The sequence below is a fragment of the Schistocerca cancellata genome, chromosome 2 (genome assembly GCF_023864275.1).
Source record: "Schistocerca cancellata isolate TAMUIC-IGC-003103 chromosome 2, iqSchCanc2.1, whole genome shotgun sequence".
NCBI classification, from domain to species: Eukaryota; Metazoa; Arthropoda; class Insecta; order Orthoptera; family Acrididae; genus Schistocerca; species Schistocerca cancellata.
In genome coordinates, this window is record NC_064627.1 from 417,203,552 (window position 1) to 417,231,089 (window position 27,538).

At 38.5% G+C, this 27,538-nt stretch overlaps 1 protein-coding gene across 2 annotated transcripts in view; it reads right to left on the minus strand.

Annotated features, from left to right (window-relative positions):
* Positions 1-330: 330 nt before the first annotated feature.
* The window catches only part of LOC126161862 (aladin-like), a 74,288-nt gene continuing 47,080 nt past the window's right edge, over positions 331-27,538 (minus strand). For both annotated transcript variants that reach the window (XM_049917978.1, XM_049917979.1), the window contains exons 7-10: positions 24,155-24,397; positions 9,729-9,857; positions 2,654-2,738; positions 331-1,496 (exon numbers count right to left, since the gene is read on the minus strand). In XM_049917978.1, the coding sequence (XP_049773935.1) occupies positions 1,326-1,496; positions 2,654-2,738; positions 9,729-9,857; positions 24,155-24,397 (628 nt within the window). In that variant the 3' untranslated portion in view covers positions 331-1,325. The remainder of the gene's footprint in view (positions 1,497-2,653; positions 2,739-9,728; positions 9,858-24,154; positions 24,398-27,538) is intronic.

The following is a 27,538-nucleotide window of genomic DNA, read 5'->3' on the forward strand; positions in this document are numbered from 1 at the left end:
AAGATTAGATGGGTAGATCACATAACTAATGAGGAGGTACTGAATAGGATTGGGGAGAAGAGGAGTTTGTGGCACAACTTGACCAGAAGAAGGGATCGGTTGGTAGGACATGTTCTGAGGCATCAAGGGATCACAAATTTAGTATTGGAGGGCAGTGTGGAGGGTAAAAATCGTAGGGGGAGACCAAGAGATGAATACACTAAACAGGTTCAGAAGGATGTAGGTTGCAGTAGGTACTGGGAGATGAAGAAGCTTGCACAGGATAGAGTAGCATGGAGAGCTGCATCAAACCAGTCTCAGGACTGAAGACCACAACAACAACAACAACATTTTACATGAAAGAGGAAGTTTGCAAAGAATTTTGCATGGGCATAGGTAAACCAGAAACCATTTTTCTTTCACTTCAGTAGTGAATACATGTTACAATATTGTTTCTTTGTGCTTCATATACCGAGCCAACCAAAGTAACTGTACAAAGTAACCAAAGTACATTGTCTGCTGAATAAACATGTTTAACAAGTCATCATCTGGATTATATATACAACTGTACTATAAATGTAGCACAACTGCCAACAGTATTACATTTCTTTACAAACTATGGTAAAATTTTATACTCCTTAAATTGTTCAAATACAATCATTAGTTAATGGTTGTAATCCAAGAAAGGACTATTAAACTCAAGTTTTTTTTAATTACCTTCAAGAAATTCACTATCCTCTGGAACCTACTTTAATAGCAAATCTATTTTTTTTTCCAATGTGGTCACAAAGCAAACACAGTGAGCTATGATTTCTCACTAGTAATCCTCTAGTGTCCCAAGCTCTTCCAACATGTAATTTAATAAAATTTATTTCCACATTCTGAGAATTTTTCATTAGAGTGAAATACTTTGGATGAGTGAGGATTCTTTCTGTTCCATTTGTAATATTTCTTTTATTTATGTATGGTACATCAAAGTAACTTGAGATACTCACAAATTAAAATATCAATTCTGTACAATTTTTCAGACTTTCTATTATCTGAAAGAAGTCAATTCTCTGCTACAAGAAATAAATCAGTTCCTATACAACGCTCCAATACTTGCTTGATTAACTGGCTCTCTCTTGTTACAAGAAATTAAGCAGTAATGTACAAAACAGATATAATATACAAGAGTGGTGTAGAAGTACAAGTAAAACAATTACACATCTATGCCAAATTGTCCAAGCATAGGTTTCGGAAAACTTGCATTGGTCAACAAATTTCACTGCGCACCACCTCCAACAAAGGTGTAAATAAATAACTGCCCAGTTTATTAACTGATTTAAAATAATTTAAAATCTCAATCAAAAAGAAGCAAATGAAGCATTACGGAATGTTGAAAGGTTGTGAATTATTGGACTATGGAACGATGTAGAATCAAGATGTCCTGAAAAATGTGTTACATTCATTGCATCCTTGGTCCCTGCACTCGAGTTGATAAATGGGAAGTATTGAATTCGTCCTGTTGACCATGCCTGTGAAACAAAACCACGTTATTAACTGTTGCTTAAAATCGATGATAATGGAACAATTTAAAAACGGTTGTAATTAAACATGCTTTAAATACGCATGAATTTTTAATAACTGGATAAATTTTATGAATCTTAGAAGAGAGTCGCACAGAGACACATTTCTAAAGGTGTATGGATGTGAGGAGGTTATAATGCCAAGACTTCATAATTTGCTAGGAAATATTTTCTGAAGAGCAAATCACTGTATACATCAGAAGTCAATGAATATCTTACACCTGATAAGCATGGCAAAATAAATGTAGCCATTACTAAAAAACATACATCACAACATGTTTAATTCTTTAATGCAAAAATCTTGTATTTGCTATACTTTGTGAAAAGTCTGTCTTAATTACAACAATCGATTGGTAAAAAGAGAATTAACTCTTTATTCAGAATTGATTGTTCTACACATTTGAAAATATAAGGGGTGTTCAAATGGAAAGGTACGAAATGTTGTAACAACCAAACTGGTTGATATTTGCATATGCCTCATTTGAATAATGTAGTGACATCTAGGGACATGAATGTAGTGTCATCACCTCCACCTAAAAAGTTCAAAGCTGTACCACCAGCAGGCGAGGTGATATTCACGAACTTTTGCGACATCCAAGGTCTGATACTCGTCAATTTCCACAAGGACAGAAAAACCATTAACAGTGACACATACTATGTAGCCTAAAAAAGTCCATCAAAGGCAAAGGGCCTGGACTGTTTTCCAACTTCCATGTGTTTGGTCTGCTAAAAAGCATCCCAAAGGTAAGTGCTTCAACTTGGATGAAAATGAACTGAAGGATACAGAGGGGGACTGGCTCCTGTCACAGCCACAAGAACTCTGGAAACTGGGAATCTTTTGACTTGTGAAACAGTGGGATACTTGGGCTCAGGCCTCTGGTCATTACTTTTGAATGAAGATTTCAATTATACGTATAGTCGTGTTCTGTACCTTTTACTTCCAACACCCCTCATATGAAGGGTGTATTTTGCATAACCACCATGCGAGGAGATAGTGAGCATCAATCTGAAGGTTGAGGGGAGGCAGATTTCATTACACATCAGCATCTTTAACAACATGACTATATATCTAAGTTAACTTCAAATGAAATGGAGCAAGTACTTACAATTGTCAGTAAAGCACCTTCCTCATAGTTGTTTTGAAAACATATAGCATTTGGCATTTCATCAGAAATTCCACTGATGAAGCAACTGAAAAGAGAGAAAATTACTTCAGGGTTTCAGTGACATATTTTTGAGAGATATGGATAAAAAGTAACACAACAGTAAGTGTTCAGCGTTTTTTCCCTGATGCACAAATAGTTTACTGTAAAAGAATAACAGCCATCATCATTTCATACATGATGAAATTTTATAAAAAGGAAGAACAATATCAATGAAGATACTTTCCTTTGATATGTGCAACACAATGACACTTATACCAGCAATAAAAATGATTTCTAAAAGTAGATTTAACTGTAAACTGCATCCCTTTTCATCTAAGATCATGCATAGCTGTCAACAATGATTTTTTTTTCAATTTGAAACTGTTTTGTCTTTTTTATACCTTCATTAAGTATCCATCTCCTAATATATGTTACCTGACAATTCAATAAATCTATTCTGTCCCCCCCCCCCCCCCCTCCCCCCAAAGTAGTATGGAATGTCCCTCAAATTACGTTGAATAAAATATATGCCATACATGCACTGAACAGTATGTAGTGTTTCAAAAAGAGCCGTGAAATCCTATGTGGTGATTTCCACTGTGCACTATCAGGTAGGTTATTAATGTTATTTGCAGTTGTAGCTGTTTTCATGTTTTACCTAATAAAAGTGTATTTGTTTTGTTTCTTGTGAGAACTATGGGGGTGGCAAGTTATTCCAGAGGTGAGCTGCTATCATGACCCTGCCCAGTGCCAGTTGTTTTGAAATCCTGCTGATGGGAGGATGCCTTGGAAGATTTGCCGATATTTTTATTACATTGTTAAAATGTTGAAATAAACAATGTTGCAACCACTTCTGTAGAGAAGTTCAGACTGTTAATATAAAAATGTGTGCGTTTTATTCAGTCTGTGTCACTTTATACTGTTAACGAAGTTAAAGCTTTTTAAATGATTTCTGAAGAGTATTCCGAAGTTATTAGGACCTAAACTGGAAAGTTCAGCAATTTGAAACTGGATATTCGGTAGAGGTTAACCTTTCTAATTCATTGGAAGTTAATTCAACATAGAAGATAATTCGAGATTCAGAAAAGTAGAATGTATGTTATCAATATAAAAATGGGATAAAGTGGTTGTTACATATAGTAATATCATCTCTGACTATAAACAGTGTACTTGGAAATGAAGGTGATGAATTTTTAACCGTAATGTGGAATTATGCACTGTACTTAAACTGTGAATTATATGGTGAAACAATCAAGAAGATTGAAATAACTCGCGACACTGCAATTTCACGAGTCTGTTCACAATGTGTTCGCATTGCAATTACATTATGAATCAGTATTTCTGGGAAGTGTTAACTCAGTATTACATATAACAGACTTCATTGATAGTTATGTAATCTCTAAAGGCTTTTCAGTAATCACTAGGTACACTGTGTGAAGTTGTCATTTTAATCAATGCAATGACATTACGTATGGATGAACTGTGAGTATTAATATCTCTGACTATGGTTCATATTTAAGTTGTGACTGAAGATAAGCAGAACTGTATTACAGGAACACTCACATTAATTGAAGACATTTATTTTAAATTCAGAAGATGAATCGTCCACTTATGATAATCTAGAGTCACATGACAAACAGTTATTGATACCAGAGAGAATATTTAATGATCGTTATAATAGTGAAGGCATTTTGTTTTACGAAAATTGCAACTTTTGGGACTATACTGGTTTTATGTGACCCACATTAAGAAGACTCCAGGTTTTTTTAAATTTTAGGTAAAAGGCTTTGCAAGACGGAACTGAAGCCACTATTTTAAGAAGCTGTATCAATAGTGAAGACTACATTTTTTGTGTGTCAGTCCTGTTTCCGAGTTGCAGAGACACATACTTCTATGGCTGGTGGCCCATGGTGTTACCAGGAAGTAACGAATACAAACAAGTGCTTATCCATTTCGAACATAATTTTTGTGGAAGATTTATGGTTGCCTTCTCAAAACAAAGAAATGAGGACTAAGTCAGACATCTTCAAACTCATGTCTACAGCTGGCACATTACATGTTAGTTGATCACAGAACTTGATTGCAGGTGCATTTCTAATACCAAGTACTGGCACGTCTAATGAACTGTATAAAAGCAAATAAACCTTTTAAAAACACTGTCATTATTATCTGAGGATTCAGCACTATAGTGTTTCATCTAGTGCACACAAAAGCTTTTCATATAATATATCCAGTACATCTCACTAAAGCAGAAATATCCTTTAAATATTTTGATCCTCTAACTGTGTCATATACTTCGTAATAGCTTTAGCTAACGAACATCTTCCCTATAGTTAATAAGCCTAATAGGTAGGTAGATAGGTAGGTAGGTAGGTAGGTAGGTAGGTAGGCAGATTGGTCGAGGGAGGGAGGGAGGGAGAGTTATTTCCTGCTGCATTTGATAACTATACCCTTTCTACTCTTACTCAACTCCATGACTGCCCCCATGTTGTTAAAGTTGTTACAATTACACTGCAGAAGTTTCAATGGAAAGCCCTTACATATCCTCCATACAGTCCCGATCTCTCCTCATATGATTTCTATATTTCTGGAACCCTGAAGAGAGATATCACGGCTGTCGATTTGCTTCGGATGAAGAGATGCATTCCTGGGTACAATCATGGTTCTGTAGGCAACCACAAACATTTTTCCATGAAGGCATTGACCATCTTGTCTCACAGTGGCATAAATGTATTAACAGTTATAGTAATTACTTTTGAACTATTAGTTACTTTGTTTTCAGTTGTCTCATTGACTGACTCTTATACAAGGAAACAAGATTAAATGGTATTTTCGTTACGGTCCCAAAAATGAAGTCAAGGCTTATCGTTTTATGTCCCATCTGGAATGTAGTTTACCTAATAGTTCTTATTGAGTATATAAACAAAGAACCAGCAGATAGTGCTCAAGAGAAAATATATTAAGAAGCATTATTTCAAGCAAGAGATACTCTAATTCATCACAAAAAAGGTGCAAACACTGGGTATAACTAAATTCTCTTTACAGATTATGAGGATCTGTAGTGAGGACCAAAATGATTAAGTTTAGCTTAAGAACTCATATCTGGAAACATAAGATTTTTCCACTACACACAATACGCCACAACACATGTTCAAAACTTCGGCATTTTCGTTGCAACTGACTAGGGTATTACATATGTCATTCACCAATTACCCGATGTCCCACACCCACTACATGTTTGTTTACATGCCATTCAGAGTTTGTGATCTGCTGGTAGAGGTCTGTACCTGCTGTTGCGGCCGAGGTCTTTGTTCATAATGAACAACTGTACATTTTAGTAATCAGTGACTACAATACAGAATGTAAGCTTTACTTACATTTCATTTTTAGTGTGTTGCTGGTGATCACAGTGAACTACATGTTTTCATAATACACCGACTAGATGTTATTGTATAGTGAAGCTTGGTGCAATGGAAAGGTTTCTCATCAAATTGTATGTGCAACGTTTTACACACCATCAGATACCTTTGCATTCCCTCTTTGTTACAGTGTACAAGCGGGCCTCAGAGACCAGTACATTCACCACCAGCAGGGCTGACTGTGGTGCTCCATGTTGGCTCCAAACACTGAATTTAAAGATGTTGCATCCCATGCAGTAGAAGAGAACACAATGATGAGTACCACAAACATTGCAGGTAGACTGAATGTGCATAATGAAAATGTGATTTGCATGAGCAGCAGCTACACCCATACCACCCCCCAGAAGGTACAGGCAATGCAGCCACAGGATTTTGTGTCATGAACTCACTTCTGCAGATGGTTCTTGCACTGTTGTGTGGATGAGCCCGACTTCCCATAGTGCTTACTTTTCACAGCTGAAGCCAAGTTCAGCAGGGAAGGAGTTCTCATTTCCCACAACAGTCATGTGTGGGCGGATGAAAACCTGCACGCTGTGTGCCCCCTTGGGAACAATACAGTCTGAACATTTGGGCAGTTCCTAGATGGACGTGCGATTGTGCCATACCATATTCCACCACATCTCATGGGTGCTACGTACTTGCAATTCCATAACAACATGCTGCATAGGCTTTTGGAAGATGTGTCAGTGCATGTGTGTCAAAATGTGTGTGACAAAATACGTGGTTCCAGTACGATGGCACACGACCTCATTTTTCACATGTAGTCTTACATCACGTGGACCAACAATATGGGCAACAGTGGATAGGTCACAATGCCCCAATTGCTTGGCATGGACATTCTCAGAGCTAGAACCCACTAGACTACTACCCACGTTATCGCATAAAATCCTTGATTTATGAGACCCCTGTGGCATTAAAGGACAGCTCGGTTTATGGCTGTGGTAGATGCTGGAAGACCAGGAACTGGTGATTGTGTGTAGCAAAACATGGTACAGAGCAACCATATCTCTGTTGACATTGATCGTCACTACATCAAGCCCTACCTGTTAGTGGATCCAGATGACAAGCAGCAAGAGTCAAGATAGCAACATGTGTTGTGATATTTTACATGCAGCAAGAAAACAGTACTTTTCCAGACATGAGTTCCAATACTAAACTTGGTTCCCACTGTAAGCTCCCAAAATCTACAAAGATAATTTAGTTACATCCTGTATATTCCATTCTACACGAAAATAGGAAATTATTAATGTAGTACTGTTAATTTATGTGTAGACAGATAGCAATAACAAGCTGCGACATTGTCGCGAATAAAACAGTGACCCCTATATCCAATAAGATTCCTTTAATTTACATCTATGGTTACAAACTTCTTGTTAACAGATCACCGGTTTTGATCTATAATGACCATCATCAGATCTGTTTTATAAAAACAAAGTCCTAATGTACTGCAGCCATAGTGGCATTTTCAAATGTTAATTCCAAAATCAGCACCAGCATCGTCAAATATATACAAATAACATCATATGCATGGGTAATGTTGTCAGTACCACTACTGTTCAAAACCAGTAAAGCTATTGACAATATGACTCGTGCGTATGATGTTATTTATATATATTTGACGATGCTGGTGCTGATTTTGCATTTAACCTGTAGTACTACTGACAACATGACTCATGCATATGATGTTATTTATATATATTTGACGATGCTGGTGTGATTTTGCATTTAACGTTTGACGATGCCACTATGGCTGCAGTACATTAGGACTTTGTTTTTATAAAACAGATCTGATGATGGTCATTACAGACAGAAACTGGTGATTTGTTAACAAAAAGTTTGTGACCATAGATGTAAATTAAAGGAAACTTATAAGATAGCAGTAATACGATTATTCTTCCTTTGCAATTAGGAACATTTTAACTGCATAATTTATGAGAAAAATAGAGGGTGGTGATGGGGGGGGGGGGGGGGGGGGGGGGGGGGGAGGAGAGAGAAGTCTGTGATTATTACACACTGCTAGCTGCGTGAATGTCCCAAGTCTCTGGATACTTTACGAATCTGAAATTACTATTATACTAAAATAAGATAATCCAATTTTTACCAAAAAACTTAAGTGTACATGTATAATCTTACTGCAGAGATTGTAAATATATACATGTCTTCAAGTGCTTTATTCATTTTACAAAGCTTTTTTGAAAAAAACCGGAGGTATTTCTTCTCTAGTGAAGCACAATGACGAGCATAACAGAGCAAGTACTCCCAAGGTTCAGTGTTGTGCCCTACTCAAAATACGTGGCATATACTACAGACTGTTACACATAACTTATGTCTTCAAATGAAAAATGGAAGCAGTATTCTCTGGTATTTGTGTGAAGCATATTGCTTGTACTATTATCAAGAGCTGCATTAAACATAGGTACCATACAAACTAGAATAAGCTGGACAAATCAATCTTTGTGGGATAGTGTGTAGATGATGGATTCACAATTAAAAAGTTGAGAACCTTGACAAGTTACTGAGATTAGATTATAAAAGGAGCATTCAAGATTTGATTACAGTATAATGATTTCAACAGTGATCTGGGGTACACAGTTAGTAGGGACTGCAGCAGACTTTGCTCACTGAGTAAATATAAGGAACAGTACTTGGCAGTTATAGGAAATTTGGAATCTCTTAAAATGTAGTCAAAGTCTCTCATGCTCCGTGAAGTTACTATGGTTCCACTGTGAACTGGGTCTATGATGTGTTGTCCAGTTCATCTTTCCTGGACATGTATAATCGCAACCTACTTCTGAAAAGTCCTGGGCTCTGCTACTTCACTCATATGAGAACTTTATAGTCACGCCATTGCAATTTCCAGGACACAAGATAATGAGCCTGACATCTTTTTGGACTCTTGACTTCCAGGCAATGGATCTACAGACCAGCATAAGATTACAGCAATCATAAGCCCCCCCCCCCCCTCCAAAAAAAAAAAAAAAAAAAAAAAACTTTATTAGGCATGGTCCTGTTGGAGATAGTCTGCTGTTGCCTTCCTTTGTCCTCTAAAGTGACTTCCACTGCCACTTATAAGTTGGCATACAGTTCAACATGGACTTCTAAACTATGGTGCAACTCGGCACATTTCACACAAACAAAATTGGCCAGAGGTGAAATAATTGATAAGTAATACTTAATGTAACATCAAATGCATGCATTTTGATTTACTCTCGCAACTCACTTTGTATGTTAACTCTTGCCTCAAGAATCTTTAAACATGTTTGCCATTTGTATCCAAGTAGAAAAATGTTACAACATTATATACTAGTAAACATTTCCTGAAGAAGACACAAAGGAAATCAAAAGTTATGCTAGCAAAGCAAATACATAAAACAGCAATGTCAATAGGTTATTGAATTGATAGGAGAAGGCTTAAAGACAGCGTTTTAATTGGAGAAAATGAGTTAAGATCTGTTTGATGGGCACATTCACATAATTACCCACCAGATTTAATACTAAACTGCACATGCTAAAAAAAATAAAACATGGAAAGGAAAGACGAATGTTCCATCAAAGATACTGAAAATCAATTACTGCCAATGCATTTGTGTTTAACCTTGAAGGAAAAATGTACATACCATGGTGTCAGCTGAAAAACTGGTTTCAGTTTACTTTTGAAGACAGCAATGTGCCTGCTTTCCTTGAATAGTACTGCTACATATTGGCCACGACCATCCCACACAATTGAAACTGGTAGTCCTCCAATCCTTTAGTCACAGTAGCAGGAAATAAAAGAAGTGTTAAGTGTGCATCGGGAAGTTAAAAAAAACCATATCATATAACATCCATACATTGAATAATTCTACTGTTGATCAAACGCCGAAAATTAAATAACCACGTTTTTTTAAAAAAAATCTCTACAAAACGTATCACTCTTTTAAACCAATTACAATGAGTTTTCTTACTTTTAAAATGCAGGAAAATTGTATTTAAGCACTAAATGACACAGTATTTTGCCTACGACAACATTTGCCTTCATCACTGACATTTACTTTAATCACACATGCCTGTAAAATTCTCAAAAAACAGTTCTTCAGATTACATGACAATTCTTCACTGTGGCACTTGTACAATTTTTTGGCATACTATTATGACACTTGGTTATTTATTTTATTTGCCCTTTCACCTATAGTGTTGGGAATCTATCTTCACTCTTACCATCAGTTACTGTCTAAGACTGTCTGCTACAGGGTTCACAGCCATGATAAATTTCTTGAATGATATCAATTTGCTGCACTGGCTATTATTGATAAGATTAAATCATCCTTTTATTTTATAGTGTTCACAAAGTATTTTTCACACATTGGGCACAATGAAACTTTCGTGACTTTTGCGTTGTTGCCAAATGTCAGACACATATAGAGCTTGAATCCCTTATTTTACCTCTACGATCTTTTGATGAAATATATGTAGGAGGAGGATGCAATTCATTTGCTGACTCTTCTGGGAATGTAAATTCTCGGAACTTTAATAGTAAGAAACACAGGGCTGCAGGAGGACACACTTACAGCCTCTGGCAGTGGTGTTGCCTGAACATCTCCATGACACTTTCACACTTTTTAAATGAACCTGTAACAAAACATGCTGCTCTTCTTCGAATTTTGTCTATTTACTCTATAAGTCTAATCTGGTACAGACCCCTTTGTGTGTGGAATTCATGCTCATGATCAGTCACACATTAGTTACTGTAGCAAATTTTTTAACTAACATTTTGTGTTGCATCTAGTTTTCTGTTAAAGAGGGGTAGCTCTATATATTATCTGCATTTATTTCAAGTTAACTCTGTTTTTAAGTTTGCCAACAACTATAATTAACATCAAAATGTTTTAGGAAACATAATTTTTACCACAGGTTTTTGTGTTGCCTTAACAGAAATGTGGTTTTGTGTATCTGCTTCAATTCTTATAGGGAATTAGCAACTTTTAGTTCAACAGATTAAAAGATAATCAGCAGGTTTAATTTTAAGTCCTTCGTTCACTTCCTTGTAATTCATTGCATCGGCCAAAATGCAGCCTCACTGTGAATGCTGTTCTCAAACACGGGATGAGTTGGCTGACATTCATAAGCAGCTGGAAGTCACCCCGACTACTGTCAAACGATTGACAGATGCTACAAGTCAGTGTGCACCTGAGAGTAGTGTATGTGTGATACCTGCATGAGAGGTACAAATACTATCCTCTCCTGTGGATCCTGTCTCTTCTGCAAAAAGTACAGGGTCTGTCATTATCCTTCCACTTGACTGTGTGTGGCTTGTCAATGGCAGATCTAGGCGTCCTCTCCAGGGATGGATGGGGACCAGGGAGGACTCAGGGCATTGTACCGATCCCCTTAACCAACAAAGTTTGAGGTGCTGCCTTTCACTGAAACTGACCCAGTGGGACTCACTACATCTGCTTTGGGGAAACCAGTTTTTTACAGTGTCAGGAGGTAGAACTCAAAAGGGTATGGGGTCTATTAATCATTAGAAAATTGAACACACGGCGAATGGTGGTGCCCCTTAGGGAAATGGCAGAAAGGGACAGGAAAGGATACCAGGTGCACTACTGTGTATGCCTGGGGGCCTCATTCAACATAGTGAAGAGGCTATTCCAGCTGCAACTGAGGGAACAGGGTGTAACCAACTGAAAACTGTGGCACATATTGGAACAAATTAAGTCTGTCGTCTGAGCTCTGAAGTCATTCCTGGGTCATTCCAGTGACTGGCACAGAAGGTTGACAAGACCAGCCTTGTGAGTGGAGTTTCAATGAAGCTCACAATTTGCAGCATTGTCCCCAGAATTGATCGTGGCCTTTTGGTTCTCAGTTGAGTAGAAGGACTGAACCAGAGACTTCAAAAGTTCTGTGATAAGCTAGGCTGCGACTCCCTGGACTTGTGCCATAGGGTTGAGAACACTAGGGTCCCCCTAAATAGGTCCAGTGCGCACTACACATCAGAAGTTGCTACTCAGGTAACTAACTGTACGTGGGGTACACAGAAGGGATTTTTAGATTAGCCAACTCTCCATCCAATCCATGTAAAAGCTGTAGGTAACCCAGAAGCATCAATGTAAGATTGGAAGAAATGCCTCCCACAGGTGAGAGCATTAAAATCCTAATGGTAAACTACCAAATAATTCGCAACACAGTGCCAGAGTTTGAAGTGCTCCTGAAAAGCAGTGAAGCTCACATAATACTAGGTACAGAAAGCTGGTTGAAACCTGAAATTGATAGCAATGAGATTTTTGGGGAAAACTGAAATATATATTGAAAGGGTAGGCAAATGGAAAATGGAGGCGGTGTATTTCTCACAGTAGACAAAAAACTCAAATACACTAAGATAGAAATTGAAGCTGCATGTGAGATTGTTTGGGCAAGACTCAGTATCAGGGGTGGCCATAAAACAATAATCTGACCCTTCTATCGCTACCTCTCGTCTCATCTCATGTTGTTGTTGTGGTCTTCAGTCCTGAGACTGGTTTGATGCAGCTCTCCATGCTACTCTATCCTGTGCAAGCTGCTTCATCTCCCAGTACTTACTGCAACCTACATCCTTCTGAATCTGCTCCGTGTATTCATCTCTTGGTCTCCCTCTACGATTTTTACCCTCCACGCTGCCCTACAATGCTAAATTTGCAATCCCTTGATGCCTCAGAACATATCCTACCAACCGATCCCTTCTTCTTGTCAAGTTGTGCCACAAACTCCTCTTCTCCCCAATTCTATTCAATATCTCGTCATTAGTTATGTGATCTATCCATCTAATCTTCAGCATTCTTAAGTAGCACCACATTTCGCGAGCTTCTATTCTCTTCTTGTCCAAACTATTTATCGTCCATGTTTCACTTCCATACATGGCTACACTCCATACAAATACTTTCAGAAACAATTTCCTGACACTTAAATCTATACTCAACGTTAACAAATTTCTCTTCTTCAGAAACACTTTCCTTGCCATTGCACCAGTCTACATTTTATATCCTCTCTACTTCGACCATCGTCAGTTATTTTGCTCCCCAAATAGCAAAACTCCTTTACTACTTTGTGTGTCTCATTTCCTAATCTAATTCCCTCACCATCACCCAACTTAATTCGACTACATTCCATTATCCTTGTTTTGCTTTCGTTGATGTTCATCTTATATCCTCCTTTCTAGACACTGTCCATTCTGTTCAACTGCTCTTCGAAGTCCTTTGCGGTCTGACAGAATTACAATGTCATCGGCGAACCTCAAAGTTTTTATTTCTTTCTCCATGGATTTTAATTCCTACTCTGAACTTTTCTTTTGTTTCTTTTACTGCTTCCTCAATATACAGATTGAATAACATCGGGGAGAGGCTACAACCCTGTCACACTCCCTTTCCAACCACTGCTTCCCTTTCATGCCCTTCGACTCTTGTAACTGCCATCTGGTTTCTGTACAAATTGTAAATAGCCTTTTGCTCCCTGTATTTTACCCCTGCCACCTTTAGAATTTGAAAAAGAGTATTCCAGTCAACATTGTCAAAAGCTTTCTCTAAGTCTACAAATGCTAGAAATGTAGGTTTGCCTTTCCTTAATCTTTCTTCTAAGATAAGTCATAAGGTCAGTATTGCCTCACGTGTTCCAATATTTCTACGGAATCCAAACTGATCTTCCCTGAGGTTGGCTTCTACCAGTTTTTTCCATTCGTCTGTAAAGAATTCGGGTTAGTATTTTGCAGCCGTGGCTTATTAAACTGATTGTTTGGTAATTTTCACATCTGTCAACACCTGCTTTCTTTGGGATTGGAATTATTATATTCTTCTTGAAGTCTGAGGGTATTTCGCCTGTCTCATACATCTTGCTCACCAGATGGTACAGTTTTGTCAGGGCTGGCTCTCCCAAGGCCGTCAGTAGTTCTAATGGAATGTTGTCTACTCTGGGAGCCTTGTTTCGACTCAGGTCTTTCAGTGCTCTGTCAAACTCTTCACGCAGTATCGTATCTCCCATTTCATCTTCATCTACATCCTCTTCCATTTCCATAATATTGTCCTCAAGTACATCACCCTTGTATAGACCCTCTATATACTCCTCCCACCTTTCTGCTTTCCCTTCTTGGCTTAGAACTGGATTTCCATCTGAGCTCTTGATATTCATACAAGTGGTTCTCTTTTCTCCAAAGGTCTCTCTAATTTTCCTGTAGGCAGTATCTATCTTACCCCTAGTGAGATAAGCTTCTACATCCTTACATAGCCATCCCTGCTTAGTCATTTTGCACTTCCTGTCAATCTCATTTTTGAGGCGTTTGTATTCCTTTTTGCCTGCTTCATTTACTGCATTTCATATTTTCTCCTTTCATCAATTAAATTCAATATGCCTTCACTACTTCATCCTCAGAGCCACCCATTCTTCTTCTACTGTATTTCTTTCCCCATTCCTGTCAATTGTTCCCTTATGCTCACCCTGAAACTCTGTACAACCTCTGGTTTAGTCAATTTATCCAGGTCCCATCTCCTTAAATTCCCACCTTTTTGCAGTTTCTTCAGTTTTAATCTACAGTTCATAACCAATAGATAGTGGTCAGAGTCCGCACCTGCCCCTGGAAATGTCTTACAATTTTAAACCTGGTTCCTAAATCTCTGTCTTACCATTATATAATCTATCTGAAACCTTCCAGTATCTCCAGGATTCTTCCATGTATACAACCTTCTTTTATGATTCTTGAACCAAGTGTTAGCTATGATTAAGTTATGCTCTGTCCAAAAGTCTACCAGACGGCTTCCTCTTTCATTTCTTACCCCCAATCCATATTCACCTACTATGTTTCCTCCTCTCCCTTTTCCTACTCTCTAATTCCAGTCACCCATGACTATTAAATTTTCGTCTCCCTTCACTACCTGAATAATTTCTTGCATTTCATCAATTTCTTCATCATCTGCAGAGCTAGTTGGCATATAAACTTGTACTACTGTAGTAGGCGTGGCTTCGTGCCTATCTTGGCCACAATAATGCGTTCACTACGTTGTTTGTAGTAGCTTACCCGTACTCCTATTTTTTTATTCATTATTAAACCTATACCTGCATTACCCCTATTTGATTTAGTATTTATAACCCTGTATTCACCTGACCAAAAGTCTTGTTCCTCCTGCCACCGAATTTCACTAATTCCCACTATATCTGACTTTAACCTATCCATTTCCCTTTTTTAAAATTTTCTAACCTACCTGCCCGATTAAGGGATCCGACATTCCACACTCTGATCCGTAGAACACCAGTTTTCTTTCTCCTGATGGAACTGTAAACTTCAGAGAAAACCTTAGTTCACTTGTACATAAGTTTCCTTATCATCGGAGACTTTAACCATCCAACAATTACTTGGGAAAATTACAGTTCTGTTAGCAGTAGGTGCGATAATACATCACGTGAAACTTTACTAAATGCCTTCTCTGAAAACTACCTAGGACAGATAGATAGAAACTCATGATGGATATATAGGATCTAATGGCAACAAATAGACCTGACCTCTTTGAGGATGTCCACACAAACTGATATCAGTGACCATTACATGCAGAAAGATATATATAATTTCAGCAAACTACATAAAAAGTCAGTAGTGTCATTTCTCAATGAGGAACTTGAAACTTTCAGCACATGTCATGAGCATGTAGAGGAAATCTGTCTCAAGTTTAAAAGAATAGTTGGCCATGCACTGCATAGACAAGTACCCAGTAGAACAGTTCATAATGGGTATGCAGTCACTGTAAAGAAACTTCTCAAGAAACAGAGATTACTGCATAATAGATGTAGAACAAAATGTAGGGCTGTAGATAAAAAGATGCTGAATGAAACTCATTTGGCTGTCAAGAGAGGAAAATCAAAGTGGTGCACATATAAACATCTGTAGCAGGACGTGTATACATTCCCACAACAGAAAAAGTGTTAAGGTATGTCCATATGATGCCTCTTTCCTCATGCACAATTGCAGACACATGAAAATAAAAGGGCACGCACATAAATTTGTGGAAAGAACACATGGTTGTATGGCTGTTTTTGTGTCCACACTTTGCCTCATTGTGAAAACAGCCAGCTATGGATCCTCTTCTTTCATTGGGAGTTTGTGCTGCAGTTAGTGTGAAGAAAAGGTGGCAGAAAAAGAATGCATAAAAGTGACTGTAGGTAAAGTAGTATCTAAATAACAGAGGTACGAGAAATACAAAGTGACGACTACATTTTGTTTTCAAATTTCAGGAGCAGATCACAGCAAAGTTCTATATTTTATGCACGGGAAACTGCAGCTGTAATGCTGGCAATAACATTTTGTTGGCTAGTAACTGGTGACTTATATACCAGTTTGAACTATTTAGTTCACATCTCAAAACAAACTATTTCAGTGATTGTTACTGAAACTGAGAAATATTTAAGGGAGCTTCATAGTCATTATGTGAAGATTAATTAACGTCCAATGCATCATTTGTATCACATTTTATAAAAGAAAGTTTACACAACTTCAATCATGAAAGATTATATGGGGATTGACATCCTTGGACTCAACAAGTTTAGCTATTTCACACATGCCAAAATCAACTAGAATGGAGTTTGTGTTTTCTTATTTTGTATTTTTTGCACCTTCAACACCCTTCATTTCTATTTTCAGCAGTTTGTTGAGGAGCTACACGCATGCCATCATTTCTATTGTTCAGATGTCATGTTCCTCAGTTGTTGTGCTATTAAGTCATTGTAGCATGAATATTCACTCACAATTTTGATGAACATTTTTCTTAGATTTCTGTCCTATTCTTCTCTGTTTCCCTACTTCAAAACTTATGGTATCTCATTCTTTATAGTAATATGAGTGGAGACCTTTTATCTCATACTTGATGCTCAGGGCAATAATTTTTAGTAGCAGCATTAATTACAACTTTTCCATAAAATTAAGCATGCTTCTTTTGGAGTCAACAGTCCTTACTACACATAAAAATCTTCACAACATAACAATGAAACACACATGGGCCCCCAGCTGCGTGTCATCTGCTAAGATGCACAAAGATTTCCATCAAAGGCAGGAAGCAATGCACTTAACTCACGGCCTCCATTTCCAAGAAATTTCACATGCACAAATGCACATGAGTAGTTGTGCTGTTGGAAATTTATGCGCATGCCCAAAGCCCAACAGAAAAAGGCATTGTGTGGATGCACCTCTAAATACACACAACATGTAACCACATGACAACCAGCCTATAACTGGACAGTGTCATGAGTATCTTCCTCGGAAAAATATTCCATATTATTCCCTTATTCAAATTTCCAGGAGAGGTATGCCAAAGCTGATGTGACCATAAGAAAAATGTTAAACAGCAAACAAATCTGAGCATGGAATGCTGGAAGTCTGAATATTGTAGGAAAGCTAGAAGTTCTGGAGAGGGGAATGCAAACATTTTAGATATAGGGATGGTGGTGGGAAGGGGAGGGGGGGTGTAAGGATTATCACTGAATGAAATGGAAAGAAGGTAATGATTTCTGGTCACACACATATACGGTAATATCAGCAGCACCAGAAAATGATTTAACAGTAGCAGGATTTATCATAAATAGGAAGGCTGCATGAAGAGTAAGTTAACTGTGAACGGGATTATTTTTGTCAGATTCAACAGTAAACCAATGTCAACAACAATGGTTTAGGTATATATGCCAAAGTCACAAACAACAGATGGAGAGAGACAGAGAGAGAGAGAGAGAGAGAGAGAGAGAGAGAGAGAGAGAGAGAGAGAGAACATGTGAGGATATCAAATGTGGAATGTAGTATGTAAAGGGGTGTGAAGATCTAATACTCTTGGGTGACTGGAATGCAGTAGTAGGAGAAGGGAAAGCAGCAAGAGTAAGGGAGAATATGCGTTTGGTAATAGGAATCACGGAGAAGAAAAACTAACTGGGTTCCGCTATAAATTTCAGCAGGTAATTGTGAATACATTGTTCAACAATCGCAAGATGATGTGCTATAATAGGAAGAGGCCTGGAGACACAGGACGATTCCAACTGGATTATATACAGAGACAGGGATTCCAAAATCAGATACCCAAGAGAGGATACTGATGCAGATCACAATTTAGTAATGAGAAGAGTGGATGAAGTTGAAGAGAATTCTCCACAAGAACCACTGAGAGAAAGAAGAGGAATACTGAAGCAATAAGGAATGATTAAAGTGTGTTTGCAGTTCTCTGATGCTGAACATACTGAAATAATGAATAACACTAGAGGTTTGAAACCTCAAGAGGAACTGTAGCCACGACTCTTAAGTAGATGGGAAACCATCTAAAAGGGCCAATGTCAAGAACCTTAGTTTTAAGTTATAAGCTTCTGAATATTTTTTTGTCATTTTCTGACAACTATTAACAGTATATTTTGGGCTATTTGTTACTATCATTATAGTAAATCACTGTAACTAAAGCTTATTTTTAAATAATAAATTTCTAGAATTTTCAACTTCAAAATTAAAGGACTTAAGAGGACATTGACCCTTTTTAAAATCATGAACTCTCTTAAATTATTGGACATTGGCCCTTTAGACATCAGTCAGGTATCCTGAATAACCAGAAACAGGTAATTTTAAGATAAATATGCCACATCCCTGCTGCATACCCTATTATTGACATCACAGTTGGCTATATTTTGTCAACTTTCGAAGTTGTGTTGTGAAAAGCAACAAAAACACAGAAGAAAGCTTTTTGCTCATGTTTTAACGCTTAAGATCAGTGCACACAGCGATTTCTATCAGTTACTCTTGTCCAGTCTGTGGCTATACACGGAGATACTTGCATGTTACGATGTGAGAATCAGGTGACACTTTTGATCGCCAACCAACAAACAAGCCAGAGACAAAACTGTCACAGCATTGTTAGGATTTGATAGCTGCACGCCACATGACCAAACTGCCACTTTCCATGCATTCTCCAATCCCATTTGGTTGTCAACTGTCAGCAGAGTAGGTCATATGAATAAAACGAAGAATGCACTTTATTCTCTGAATTTTTTATGAGTAAAGTGTGCCTGGAATATATTTCGCCTGAGTGAAAGAACATTAGAAAAATTAATAACTGCTTAATTACAAAGCTTGAGACCTGTTTCTCATAACAATACTGTATGGGCGACCACTTAGTGAGCAGACAATGTCGCATTATATTTAACTGAAATTATCTCCTATTAGAAAACTAACAATTCTGGTTTGGAGTAGATGAACATGTGATGTATTCTTAAGATTTCATTTGCATTGTGTGTTCCTCTAAATCCTGTACCAAAAAAGTTTCCTGCTTCATCAGATATAGCATTTCTGTAAATTGTCCTTATGTCACCTTAATTATTTGTTGCGCACCTAAAATTAAATTCGAAACATAGTGCAACTCTTGCAGAACACACTGATGTCCATTCCATAATTGTCTATTGAGTACACCTTTCCAGTGATTTGAATGAAACTTATGTTAATAAGGTTAACATACAAAGTAATTGATCAAAATTTTTGTTACTCATTCGAAAATATTGAAAAAATTTATTTGGATACTGTCGAAGTCTATGAAACATTGTATAAAACTTTCCACTTATTAACCTGCCACTTCAAAGAGAATGTACCCAGTATTCTTTTTTTACAATATTTTCTTTTACATCTCACGAGTTCACAGTAATAATGACTGTCTCTCCCTAATCCATATGGTGCTGATCTCGTAGGTAGCTACTGTTACCTGTGGACTGGCTAAAATATGTGATTTATCCAAAGTTACAACTCGTGTGTACTAATATGTTGTTGGAATTTTACAACATTTTTAGATTTATTGTACTTTTTACTTTAAATAAACATGTTTCAGTATAGCTAATGTTAAACCTGATTACACAGATAAAACTTAAATTTTACAGAAATTTTTGCAGAAAAAAAAAAATTGAAAAAAGTTCTAGTATTGAAATACGTATACAAATACGCAATCTTTATGTTTAATTTAGTTTACAGCACATTTACATCTACAGAAACACACAAAACATAAGTTCAAAGCAAAATTTAGCGTTCATAGAGTACAATATGATTCAAATTGATACATTGAGAGATACGCAGTCGAACTTTACATTCACTTGACTCGTATTCTATGATTCAGTTCCTGATGTATCTGCCGAGAATCCTTCAGAACAACACAATCTGTGAAAATAATATGATAAACGTATGCAGCAACTCTTCTTCAAAAATTCTAGAACTACTGCTATTTTCAGATGACATGTAATCTGAATCACCTTCAAATCTTTCCTTTCCATCATCTGCAGCCTCGTCAAGGGCTTTTTAAATTATTTGCTCCCAACTTTTCTCCTACCCACTATACATTTTGAAATAAAATCAACTCTAAAGAACACAAAAGGCTTGAAACGGAGACAACTTGAATGTCAGCTAATATCCACCAAACAAAACGCAATTAAAAAAAGTTGCGAAGCAATTTAAAAAAGTTTCAAAACTGAAGAATTTTTCTGCACATACCACTACTGCCATCTAGCAATCACAGCAGGAACTACAAAGCATGTAGACCTTACTTAAGTTTGCGGAAGCTGCAAATATTTGTTCATAGTAACTGGCTTGACATAATATAATGTCTGCCTGCACATTCGCTTCCCCCACAAGTACCGTAATATTGTCAGGCACTTGCTAAATGTTAATAAGAAAAGAAAATATTGACTTTGTTATTTTTTATATAACAGTAATAACAGAGTAGAATGTTTTAAATTCCAGGACTTCACTTGAATTTCTTTGTTTTTCAAGGTTATGTAAGATTCACAGCTAATTCCTGGTTTTCAAAGATTGCTAGCTATCCTGTAATAATCTGGGTGACAAGTGTAAAAATTACAGTATGTTGTTTAACAGGATGTGATTCTGTCTCTTACCCATTCCAGAAAGGAATTACTGCTGCATGTATCTTATAGTGGACACACAAAGATCTTAGTTTGGAATTAATAGGTGTAATTTACACTTATCACCATCAAATAATGCAACCTGGATATCAGCTTTTTTCACTTCTGTGTAACAATAGACTATGTGGATCAATGATGCAACTATGTAACAAATTGTTTACATCCAAAGGAGAAATCTCTTCTAACTTAAAAGTTACTTCCATCGAAAAATGAAGTTGCATCAAAATGATCAACCCTGAATATCCTTTTAATCATATAAAAAAGCGAGAATAAAGCTTTATACCACGTTACGGACTGGGTCTGAAAATGCTTCACCAAAGATAAAGTTCTAAATAAAACAATGAAAAATCCAGGGTGGAATGTAACAATATTATGAAAAGGACAGTTTGCTACTCACCTTACATTGGACATGCTAAGTCACAGATAGGCACAACAAAAAGACTGTCAGAAAGTCAGCTTTCGGCCAACAAGGCCTTCATCAGAACACACACGCGCACACACACACACACACACACACACACACACACACACACACACACACACAGAGAGAGAGAGAGAGAGAGAGAGAGAGAGAGAGAGAGAGAGAGAGAGAGAGAGGCAGGCAGGCGTGCGCGTGTGCAAACGCAACTCACACACACGTGACCGCAATCTCTGCTGAGTCCAGACGGTGAGCAGCAGCGCATGGTGGGAAAAGCAACTGAGTGGTGGGGGTAAGCAGGAAGCTGGGGTGGGGATGTGGCAAAGGGACAGCAGAGTAGAGGTGGAGCAGTAACTGCTTGTGGGAGCATGTAGAGATGGGGTGGAGAGAGGGTAGGGCAGTTAGGTGCAGTTGGGATGTTAGACATGGGGCAGGGTGGGTTGGGGGGGGGGGGGGTGGCAGAAAAGGACAGAAGTAAAAAGACTGGGTGCATTGGTGGAATAGAGGGCTGTGTACTGCTGAAATGGGAACAGGGAAGGAGCTAGATGGGTAAAGACAATGGCTGACGAAGGTTGAGACCAAGAGGGTTAGAGGAACGTAGGAGATAGTGCAGGGAGGCTGGTGTTGTTGAGGAGCAGCCAGACGGCACAGGCTGTAAAGCAGTCATTGAAATGAAGAACATGTTGTTACGAGGTGTGCTCAACAATCTGTTGGTCCAGCTGTTCCTTGACCATAGTTCATCTGTGACCATTCATGCAGACGGACAGCTTGTTGGTTTTCGTGCCCACATAGAATGCAGCATAGTGGTTGTAGCTTAGCTTGTAGATGACATGACTGGTGACCACCCAGTTTGCCCCTTATCGGTTACTGTGTCCCCACTGAGAAAATCCCTGCTCTCTTAGACCTACGCTTCCAGCCTATCACCTGCAACCTATCCTCCTCTATAAAAGATACCAACCATTTCATCCACTGACTCTCCACAGTTCCTGTTCCTTTTCCACATGGTGCCCTGCTGGTCACTAGGGAGGAGGTTATAAGTTTGAAAACTATTGGGCATTGGGAAAAGTGTCTGAAGCTCATGGTGTAGCGGCTAGCATTGCTGCCTCTGAATCACTGATTTCCGGGTTCGATTCCCGGCCGGATTGGGGATTTTCTCTGCCCGCGGCTGGGTGTTTGTGTCGTCATCATCATCATTGTCGTCATCGTCGTCGTCGTCGTCATCGGATAAGGTAGTGTTCAGTTGTGGTAAGGCCAAGAGCATTAGGAATGTTAGTGTAAAGGGAGGAGGCATCAATTGTGACAAGCAGGGCACCATGTAGTAAAGGAACAGGAGCCTTGGAGAGTCAGTGGAAGAGATAAAGGAACAGGAGCTGTGGAGAGTTGGTAAAGGAAATGATTGGTATCTTTTATATAGGAGGCTAGGTTGTGGGTAACAGGCTGAAGGTGTTGGTCTATGAGAGCAGACAAATACTTCTCCTTTAAAGGCATTACCTCTCAAACAAATCTGGGACACACGCTCATGACTCCTACCACCCCCAGGACTGGAACAACTGAAACACATTCTCCACCAGGGTTTTGACTACCTCTTGTCATCCCCTGAAATGAGAGATGTCCTACCCACTATTCTCCCCATCCCTCCCAAAATGCTATTCCATCTCCTACTGAACCTACACAATATCCTCATCAATCCCTACACAAGCCATGCACCCAACCCCTTGCCTTGTGGCTCATATCCCTGTAATAGACCTAGATGCAAGACCTGTCCTGTACACCCTCCCACCACCACCACCTACTCCAGTCTGGTCACAAGCATCAACTATCCCATCAATGCAGGGCTACCTGTGAAGTCAGTCATGTTATCTACAAGCTAAGTTACAACCACTATGCAGCATTCTATGTTGGCATCAAAACCAACAAGCTGTTCGTCCGCATGAATGGAAACAGGAAAACTGTGGCCAAGAAACAGCTGGACCAACCCGTTGTTGAGCACACCGCCTAACATGGCATTCTTCATTTCAACGACTGCTTCACAGCCTATGCCATATGACTCCTCCTCAACAACACCAGCTTTTCTGAACTGCACAGGTGGGAACTCTCCCTGAAATATCTCCTACATTCCTCTAACCCTCTTGGTCTCAACCTTCGTCAGCCATTGTCTTTACCCATCTAGTCACTTCCCTGTTCCCAGTCCAGCAATACACATCCCTCTATTCCACCAATGCACCCAGTTTTTTTACTTCTGTCCTTTTCTGCTACCCCCCCCCCCCCCCTCCAAACCCACCCTGCCCTATGTCTAACATCCCAACTGCACCTAGCTGCCCTACCCTCTCTCCACCTTGTCTCTAAATGCTCTCGCAAGCAGAACTTTATTGCCCCACCTCTACTCTGCTATCCCTCCCCACATCCCCACCCCAGCCTCCTGCTTACCCCCACCACTCAGCTGCTTCTCCCACCATGTGCTGTTGCTCACAGTATGGACTTAGCAGCCATAGACTGTGGTCATGTGTGTGCAAGTTGTGTTTTCATGTGTGGGAGTGAGCATGTTGTCTACTTCCAATGAACGCCTGGCTGGCTGGAAGCTCACTTTCTGACAGTCTTTTTGTTGTGCCCACTTGTGACTCAGCATCTTCTCTCTCTCTCTCTCCTCTCTCTCTCTCTCTCTCTCTCTCTCTCTCTCTCACACACACACACACACACACACACACACAAACTCACCTATCACCAGTAGTGTCTGTCTCACTAGGTGTAACATCTGCAACAGGTATGGCTGTTCTACTAGCTTTCTCTGCATCAGCCAAGAAGACTGTCACAGCTTTTGTGAATGATAAAGAATATATGACAGTCTCATGAGATGTTGCAAACAACAAAACAGATCCACAAGGACTCCAGCAAGCTGTTTTAACATGTCCAAATGGCAGAGTCCACTGCTCAGATGTCCATGTGTTGGTTTCCCACACTCTGTAACCAATAACAGGACGATATGTTAACAGAAAATTGTAGACAATATAAATACTATATGCAAAATCTAATCTATAATATATGAAAATATATTGAAATAATGGAAAAGAATACTACAGAAAATAAATATCAATTTTCTGTTTGTGTTCTATCATAAATTTTAAGAATCAGTAATGAAAAAGTTGTTAGCTGTAACACCTATGAACCTACTCCTAGCACCAATTCAAGAGAAACTGTATATCGCTTTTCCCCAGTACCTGGTACGATTCCTAAATTAAGTTAGAGATATGCAAATCAGACCCAACTGCAAGACTTTTACCAGGCTACTGAGCCACACATTCTTTTCCTTATCCATAATCTACTGTTTCAAATTAACAGCAAATAATGTTGGCTGTAACATGTATTAAATTTTAGAAAAAAGTAAAACGATGCCAATTATTAGAAGGAAAATTACAACCCTACACAAAATGAAATGTTCAAAAAAGTTGAACTGTTGAGGAATGGATAGCATAAGAACTGAGACACTGCAGCTCAACATATGAACTTACATTACCCCTGCCCCCCTCACCAAGTGTTGCTGTCAGTTTGGGACTTCACAAGCAGAAGACTTGTCCAAAACTATTTTCCAAAACTATTTGATAAGGAAAGATATTGGATAATAGTAAAAATAATAACTATTCTTTTGGTGAGTAATGCAAAAGAATTGATATAGTTGTAATTTCTTTTTATGAAAATATTTTGAGCTTGTATGTGCAGACTAAGCTTGCAAAGAATGAGATGTGATCGATCACACAGGAAAATTATGTAACATACAGGGTGGCACAAAAAGAACACATGAATTTCAAAGTACTATGATTTGATCATATATAAAATGTGTTTACACCAGTACAACCTGTCAGTTACCCATTTTAAGAATTGCAATTATTTTTTAAAGATAACATCAGAAAGATGGTGTTCTGTCATGCATACACATTAAGAGTCTTTCTTTAAAGTTCTGCCTATCTGTTTTCTAAGTTTCCTGTGAAACAGCAGCAATTTCTTCATTTTTTGCAACCTTCAGATTGTTGAGGGAATGAGGTTTGCAGCAATCAACTTCACATTTCAAATGACCCCATAAGAAGAAATGGCAAACTGATGGATCTGCTAATCATTCAGGCCACTGGAGATTGCCAAAATGTGAGATCAAGTGTTGAGAAAACAATTCTCGAACAACTGCCATGGATGGATTAGCTGTATGGGCTGTGACTCCATCTTGTTGGAACCAAATGTTAATCCCCAAAGGCTCACGTTGTGGTCACAAAAAATTGCATAGCACTGCAACAAAAAGTTCAGGATTTACTGTAACACTAGTGCCACCTTCTTCAAAATACATACCGTATTTACTCGAATCTAAGCCGCACTTTTTTTCCGGTTTTTGTAATCCAAAAAACCACCTGCGGCTTAGAATCGAGTGCAAAGCAAGCGGAAGTTCTGAAAAATGTTGATAGGTGCCGCCACAACTAACTTCTGCCGTCGAATATATGTAGCGCTACACAGGCATCCTTTGTAGGCACAAAGATAAATACTGGCGGCAAAACCTCTGCGTCAGTAAATAAAATTAAAAAAAAAAATTGGAAGACGAGCATTTTTCTCCGCCCGACTTTCGACCACTGCATTTTCATACATTATCCAACGAAGTAAATGCAAATTCCGTATTGCTCATCTTCGAATTTCAATGTACTACGAAAATCCGACTGGTAATACTGGGATTTTTGTCAATATGGCCAACTCTACGTTCTGAATTTTTTCCTACCTGTGAGAAGAGATGGTTGCTAATAGGAACCTGATGAAATGTGAATCACATGCAGTATTCTCTTGACCACAAGAATAATATGAATATAAACATTTTGCCATGTATTCTTTCGTGTTTGCTTCTATCTCATTTAAATCCTGTCTGCCAAATAAACTACGAAACTAGAGTGAGACAACAGCAAACGCGGAAGAATATACGTATCGTGTCGTGTTTATATTCGTATTACTCTTATGCCTAATAGTGATACAGTCAGAAATGAAGCACGGCAACTGACTAGATTTTTAAATCTAAGATGAGTAATTTCTGTGCAGAATTTGATGTACTAAAGAAGCGGCCGCAAAGATTTTCAAACGGGGAAAAATTTTCGCCAAACTTTCGTTCAGAACATGTTATATCATACGCAGTCTATTATTTGGTTCTTGTTGATCATTATCAAAGAAAGCAGCAGTGTAAGTAACAACAAATAGCAGTCTCTTGCCATTGTTTCGCTAATGTGACAATTCCTCTCTTTTTTTAATTGTAGGCGGCGGTAGCGCGCACAAAAGCAAGCCATGCCGCGAGCAGCGACAGGCCGTAAACACGCACTATCTGAATGCGACAAACAATGCATGACACAGTATAGTAATGCATTTTCAGCTTAGAGTGACTGACGTAAACACCTATAACATTGAAAACGGCACTTATCAGATCAAAGCAAAATAAGCAATCGGTTCAAACCAGACGAAGCACGTGAAAAAGGAAGGGTATCCGTATAAATACGGACGGAGCGCCTGACGCATAGCAATGGCTACCTGGTAAAACTTAACTGCTAAGCTTTCGACTCGAACCAAACTACTGTAGCTGTATCGTCATTCATTCGACCTAAATTGTGTCTCATATTACAATGGACCAACTTTGTTTCGATTTGGAGGTGCAGCCTAAAACTTTTCTCTCCCCTTGAATTTCGAGTCTCAAATTTCAGGTGCGGCTTAGATTTGGGAATTTTTTTTCCCCCTTATTTCGAGTCTCATATTTCAGGTGCGGCTTAGATTCGAGTGCGGCTTAGATTCGAGTAAATACGGTAAATACATCAATAAAGAAAATAAGGCCTAATGATGCCTGATCCCCACTTTGGAAACTTCACAGCACATTGTCACTTTAGCATTGTACTATGACTTATGGTGCAATTCTTTCATGTTGTCTGTTGCCCAATGATGATAGTTTTGCTTGTTTAGGATGGTTGGTTGATTTGAGGGAGGGTACTAAACAGTAAGGTTATCGGTCACATCAGATAGGGAAGGATAGAGGAGGAAGTCGGCCTTGCCCTTTTAAAGGAAATGTCCCAGCATTTACCTGAAGTGATTTAGGAA